General features: G+C 40.8%; 1 protein-coding gene across 9 annotated transcripts in view; it reads right to left on the bottom strand.

Annotated features, from left to right (window-relative positions):
- Positions 1 to 1,060: 1,060 nt before the first annotated feature.
- The window catches only part of fam131bb (family with sequence similarity 131 member Bb), a 50,103-nt gene continuing 44,004 nt past the window's right edge, over positions 1,061 to 7,159 (bottom strand). For all 9 annotated transcript variants that reach the window (XM_056234851.1, XM_056234853.1, XM_056234855.1 and 6 more), the window contains one exon: positions 1,061 to 1,422. In XM_056234851.1, the coding sequence (XP_056090826.1) occupies positions 1,192 to 1,422 (231 nt within the window). In that variant the 3' untranslated portion in view covers positions 1,061 to 1,191. The remainder of the gene's footprint in view (positions 1,423 to 7,159) is intronic.

The following is a 7,159-nucleotide window of genomic DNA, read 5'->3' as shown; positions in this document are numbered from 1 at the left end:
CAGTAAGGACATTTCTATAAGATTTCTATTTCAAGTAAATGCTGTTTTTTTAACTTGATATTCGTCAAAGAATCCTGAAAAAAAATCTATAACCGTTTCCACAAAAATATTGACTCTTTTCAACAGTTGATAATAATGATAAGAAATGTTTCTTGAGCAGCAAATCAGCATATTAAAATAATTTTGAAGGGTCATGTGACACTGAAGACTGGAGTAATGATACTGAAAATTCAGCTTTGCCATAACAGGAATAAATGACATCATTTTAAAATATAGAAAAATAGAAAAAGATTATTTTAAATCGTTATAATATTCCACAATATTACTGTTTTTGTTGTATTGTATTTTTTATAAAGGTTCCTTCAAAAACATTAAAAAAAAACTTTACAGACCCCAAACTTTTGAACCCTATGCACGCGTCTTTATGTGTATTTGAGTCTATGAGGGCTTGAATACCTTGCATATAATATAAGCAGCAGACAGAATTGTGTAGATTGTGCAGTGGTTTGTTTCAGTTGAACGATTTCCACATTTCACAGCCCTGAAACACTGAACTTGTGTTCCACCTAATAGCGTCAAAAACGTTCAAAAAAGGCCAAATGTAGTTGAAGAGGAAAAGAGAATGTGTGGTCAAATTACATCGATATCTTATGGTAAGTGTCTGAAGTTCTGGAGGGCATGAAGGGCATGGAAAAAGCTTATGTTACTGTCTATTTTACAATTATATATTTCGTTGTTTTTTTTTGTTTTCTTAGAAAATAATTGTATTATTATCATCATTATGGTTTATTAACTATAGTTTATTGTCTTTATTTTGAATAACGAGAGCCATCACTCAAGCATGCACATATTTAACCGAATGTTCTTCATATTCATCTTCCTGAATTACATACCTCCATCTCTATCGCTCCATTCTTGGTGAGTTTTCCTCATTCTCTCCATTCCCAGTCCCAAGGAATTCCCAACTCCATTCTGTCCCTTCCTTTTTCAAACATCCATAATATAAGGCTTAAAAAATCATAATGTTCACGTACGCAGTTGCAGTAACTGTCAGTTCTGCTTTTCCATTTTGGGTTCGAGCAGTCACTTGAATTTCACAATAGTGTTTGATTCCTGAAATAGGAGTTGATATTGTTTGATTATGCTGATTGAAATGTCTGTCAAAACCAGCTCAAGTCTCTCGCCGGCCACTTAGTTGGTTGCTCTGATGTCTACAGGCAAGGATTCGGACTCCTCCTCCTTTTCTTCAAGCTCTTCAATTACAGACGGTGAGACATCAGACGCCTTTCGCTCTGTGATAAAATCTCCAGGGGTTTGACCTGGACTGCTTCCTCCCATTGAGGTCACTTCCTCTCTCTGCGTCATTGGAGATGGAATTAAAGTCACTGGTTCTGGCTCCATGCATAACGTTATATCTTCCTCCTGGAAAAGAGGCTGGACATTAGTCTTGGTATGTGTCATTTCATTAAACGAAATTGCAAAACAAATGTTTTGTAAGTTTCCAAACAGGTTTTGTTTTGGGACACTCAAATAAACAGCCCAATGTTAAAAGTTGTTTTATTATTACTTGTAGTAGTTCAGTTAAAGCTCCTGTAGTAACTTTTGAAAACATGTATTTGCTAAAACTGTCATTATGTCCTGACAGTAGAATATGAGACAGATAATCTGTGTAAAAATCAAGCTCTTCTGGCTCCTCCCAGTGGTCCTATTGCCATTTGCAAGAAATACACGCTCCCGGTCAGAAACAACCAATCAGAGCCAGGAGGATTGTCTTAGCACTGTCAATCACGCTCGTGTACGCGCTGAACACACCCCTCTCTTGCACAGCGCGAGCGCCAGAGCGCGAGCCGTCGTTCAAACTCAAGTTTGCCGGCGAGCTGCAGCTGTGCTTATGACGGAGAAACAACCTAAACTGCCAATTCTCGAGTGACACCTGCTCATAAAACAAAGAGGTAAAAGGAAAAAGACTGATGACGATAAACAAGCGAAAAAGAAAGAATGACACAGAGCCCATTGACTCGGTGTCAAAACTCTAGCCGCATAACATGTAGATAAAATGTCACGCACTCTGCTAAGCAACAATTGAAACCTGCTAATTCACTGGCTTGTCATGTTGCTGAAATAATGGACTAGCACACCTTATCTAGCATTATATATCGCTAGAATAATTACTTACATACTGTAATGTTAGTTACCGTTATATTAACGTTATCTTACTAGCTATTTATAACTTATAGAAAGAGTGCAACGTTATAAAGTTACATGTAGGCTATTGCAAAATACATAATGATTTGAGGACCAAGTTTGTAGTCAAAGTATGGGCAGGCCATAGTCAATGTAAAGCATATTGTTGACGTTTAGTCCCTATTAGTGAATGTGCCATATAACTTTTTATCCGCCGGCCCTGTTTACTAGCCTGCGCGTTCACGACAGGCTCCGCTGTGGAGGACGAGCTGTGGAGGGAGGGCTGTAGCGCAGCAGAGAGCAAGGGGGTGGGACCTGTAAGTTGTGCTTGTTCACATTTTCAGGCTAAGTCAACGTTTTCTCAAAACTCCCTACTGCAGCGTTAAGTCCTTTTTAAGTTGTTTCCCATAAAAAGTGTAAACAAAACATTTTTTGTGCGTTTCCTGTACAATGAAAAACTTGCTGTTTAACCACCATAGTTTGATGCATCATTGGAGAAATTGACTAGCGACTGGTTCCTGAAAACGTAGTAACATGGTTGCACCTCTGTCGTTTGGACTGCATTGTTCAACGATCAGAATCAGAATGAATCAGAATCAGAATGAGCTTTATTACCAAGTATGCTTTCACATACAAGGAATTTGTCTTGGTGACAGAAGCTTCCAGTGCACAGACAGAATCATGACAGCGACAAGATAGATAATAAAAAGTAAAATAAGTGAATGAATATAAATACATCAAATATACACAAAACAGATATGTATGTACAGGTATGTTATATACAATGCAAGGGAATGGGAATAAGAGGTATGCTAAATAAATACAAGTATAGAATGAGACCGACAAGACCGGACAACAGGTGAGTGTGGATGGTGAGTATATGTAGAAGAGGTAATTAGGCGGTGACAGGTGCAACTAGTTAGAACTCAGGTGATTGTGAACGGATGGGAGGAGCAGAAGGACCTGGTGCTGAGGAGTCAGGACATATTGGCAGAATCTTTTCATTGGCAGACAACATGTTTATTGCCCATGTGGGGGCATTTAATTGTTCATGAGGTAGATGGCCTGAGGAAAGAAACTTTTCTTGTGCTTGGCTGTACTGGTGCTCAGTGCTCTGTAGCACCAACCAGATGGCAACCGTTTAAAGAGGAAGTGTTCTGGATGTGAGGGGTCCAGAGTGATTTTGCCAGCCTTTTTCTCACTTTGAATGAGTACAGTTCTTGGAGAGTGTGAAGGGGTGTACTGATGATTCTCCCAGCAGTCCGGACTATCCGCTGTAGTATTCTGAGGTCTGATTTGGAAGCAGAGCCGAACCAGACAGTTACAGAAGTGCAGAGGACAGACACTATGACTGCAGAGAAGAACTGCTGAAGCAGCTTCTGTGGCAGGTTGAACTTCCTCAGCTGACAAAGGAAGTCCAACCTCTGCTGGGCGTTTTTCACAGTTGAGTCACTGTGATTGTTCCACTTCAGGTACTTAGAGATGGTAGTGCCCAGGAACCTGAATGACTCCACTGTTGTCACAGTGCTGTTCACGATGGTCATTGGGGGGAGTGTTTAGGGCTTTCTCCTAAAGTCGTCAATCATCTCCAATGTTTTGAGCGTGTTCAGCTCCAAGTTGCTGTGACTGCACCAGACTGTCAGCTCTTTAACCTCCTGTATGTAAGCAGACTCGTCACCATCCTGGATGAGGCAAATGAGTGTAAGGTCATCCGCAAAATTTCAGGATCTTGACAGAGGGATCTTTTGCAGTGCAGTGATTGGTGTAGGGGGAGAAGAGCAGTGGGGAGAGCACACATCCCGGGGAGCCACCAGTGCTGATGTAAAGGTGTAGGACGTGAATTTTCCCAGTCTCACTAGCTGTTGCCTAGCTGTCAGAAAGCTTTTAGTTTGGTCTGGAGGAGTGTTGCGATGATGGTGTTGAAAGCCGAGATGAAGTCCACAAACAGGATCCTCACATAAGTCCCAGGTCTGTCGAGATGTTGACTGCATCATCCACAAACCTGTTTGCCCGATAAGCAAAATGCAGGCGGTCAGGCAAGGGTCCAGTGATGTCCTTGAGGTGGCCCAGCATCAGTCTTACAAATGACTTAATGACCACAGATGTTAATACAACATATCTGTGGTCAGTAAGTCATTTGTAAGACTGATGCTGGCCCAACAGGTCTGTAGTCATTCAGTCCTGTGATTTTGGATTTCTTCGGGATTGGGATGATGGTGGAGCATTTGAAGCAGGATAGAACTTTGCATAGTTATAGTGATCTATTGAAGATCTGTCTGGAGATAGGGGTCAGCTGGTCAGCACAGGATTTCAGACAGGCCTGTGAAACGCCATCTGGGCCTGGTGCTTTTCTTGTCTTCTGTTTCTGGAAGACGCGGGACGCATACTTTTCACAGATTGTAAGTGCAGGAGAGAGGGAAAGGGGGTTGCTGAAGGTGTTTATGAATGCAGGGAGAGAAGGTCAGAACGGGTGTGGGGTGTGAACCAGTTTTTTTTTTTTAAACTGCAAAAAAACTCATTCAGGTCATCAGCCAGTTGTTGATTCGACACAGTGCTGGGGGATAGTTTCTTGTAATTGGTGATGTCTTTCAGGCCTTTCCACACCGATGCAGGGTCATTGGCTGAAAACTGTTTTTTTCAGCTTTTCAGAGTAGTTTTTCTTAGCCACTCTGATCTCTTTTGTCAGTGTGTTTTTGGCCTGATTATACAAGACTCTGTCCCCACCTCTGTAGGCATCTTCTTTGGCCTGATGAAGCTTTCTGAGTTTTGCTGTGAACTATGGTTTGTCATTGTTTTATGTTGAATGAGTCCTTGTAGGAATGCAAATATCCTCACAGAAACTGATATATATATATATTGTTACAGTATATGTGAGCTCATCCAGATCGATGGCAGCAGCTTCAAAAATACTCCAATCCAATGCCCATCTCTTTACAGTCTTTACCTGCAGGTTCAGATGATTTAAGTTTCTGCCTGTAGGTCAGTATGAGATGAACCTAATAGTGATCAGAGAGCCCCAAAACTAAACAAAATGATATGGATCCTTTATTGTGGTGTAGCAGTGTTCCAGTATATTACTGTCCCTGGTAGGACATGTAACGTTCTGTCTGTATTTTGGCAGTTCACTGGATAAATTTGCTTTATTAAAGTCCCCAAGAATGATTATAAGAGAGTCCGGGTGTTGTTGCTCCATGTCTGTGATCTGATCCTCCAGCTGTTGCAGCGCTGCGTTCACACACGCTTGTGGAGGAATGTAAACACTTCTGAGAATGAACGAGGAAAACTCCAGCAGTGAGTAGTAAGGCTTACAGTTGATGAAGAGAACTTCTAGATCAGGATAACACATCTTCTTCAACACTGTGACATCTTTACACCACCTCTTCGTTGATGTAGAAGCATGTCCCACCGCCTCGCATTTTCCCTGCTCATTCTGCGTCAAAATCCGCTCTGAACAGCTGGAAGCCTGGCAGATGTAACACACTGTCCGGAATGGCTTGATTCAACCAGATTTCCATGAAACACAAGAGAAGCAGAGTTTGAAAAGTCTTTATTTGTTTAGGACTGGAGAAGACGTTTGTCGGTTTTGTTGAGGAGGGAGTAGATGTTTGCCAGATGGATGCTAAGCAACGCGATTCTAAAGCTACACTGTCGAAGCTTGACTAGTTCGCTTTCCATGCTTGCAAACCCATTTCGCGTGGTGGTGTGCACAGTAACTTTGGCTCCGCTTCCGAAGATGCACGACTTCGAGGCGATTATGGCCAAGCAGATGCTGATGTCTTTACCAGCATCTTACGCACCCAGTTTGCGCTTGTCTAAATGAATTGCTTACATTTAGAAAATGAGCCTACAGAAATAATCCCTTTTGAAAATAAAGGTCCATGTTTAATAAAAATGTTCATGAAATTAAATGAAAACGTTTAATTAAATTAGAAAATATTTAAGAGATTGTTGTTTAACTTAAGTTTTATACTTTTGTCATGTCCATATATTTTGTTGTCACAAGTAATAATCTCAAGGTTTACTGGGTTTTACACATTCTTTGGTTCATTTGAAGTGTGGAATTGTTGAAGTGTAATAAAAACAAACATCATCATACGTGTACATTACTACTTCTCATCGCTGCTTCCTGATGGTTTAGAGGACAATTAGTCGGAGTCGGCCTCGTTACTTCAAAGAGTAGTACAACGGTGAGCGCATCAAGTATAAACGCCTCGTCCGCTTGAAGAGGTAGGCACTCAGTCAGCGAAGGGTTGAGCAGCGCCGCTGCCCCTCCAACTTTATTGTCTAGTAAAACGTCTGAATAATCAAAAACCGGTGATAGATTGGGTGGTTTGTACTGCCGAATGTTCAGCAGTTTGTCCCTGTTGAAACTGATTGTAGAAGAATAACTAAAGACAGGATCATCTGCGGTGCCAGTATAGGACTGTCGTTAATGACATCATGCGAAGGTGGTGGAAGAATAACTTCTGTTAATTAATCGATTTGAGGTCACAATTAATGTCAGATTATTCTAGTTAATTTACACATTCATTTTTTATCATTTTAACTAGTAGTATGTATTTGGCGTAGACTTTACTCCCATATGAATGTGGTGAAGATTATTTCACTATTGTTCGTCCCTGTCATTTTGCTTTATTTGATGTTTGATTCATCGCGGGTTCCCTCCTACCTCACACTTCAGGGTTACCTTACGCATTTATGCACACTCTTCAAAAATGGCACTGTTTGAAATGTTAAAATATATAGATTGAAATTTCTATATATTTAAATGGAATGAAAGATATATAAATGTACAGGCCGAGAGCATATTGGTGATGATGGAACTTGCGAATATATTTGACTAACAAACCTGCAGAAACATTGATTCAGCCAATAGTCTAAGTTTGGGGCGGGACTATGCTTTTGCCTGACCAAAAGGAGATGGGTGGAGTGTTTGAAAAACCTGTTTGAAAAGTCATTATTTTTGCAGTTTCCT

The sequence above is a fragment of the Rhinichthys klamathensis genome, unplaced genomic scaffold, assembly GCF_029890125.1.
Source record: "Rhinichthys klamathensis goyatoka isolate OS25496 unplaced genomic scaffold, OSU_Roscu_1.1 h1tg000407l_1, whole genome shotgun sequence".
Classification (NCBI taxonomy): Eukaryota; Metazoa; Chordata; class Actinopteri; order Cypriniformes; family Leuciscidae; genus Rhinichthys; species Rhinichthys klamathensis.
The sequence above is the reverse complement of the archived record's forward strand: the minus strand, read 5'-3'. Positions and strand labels throughout refer to the sequence as shown.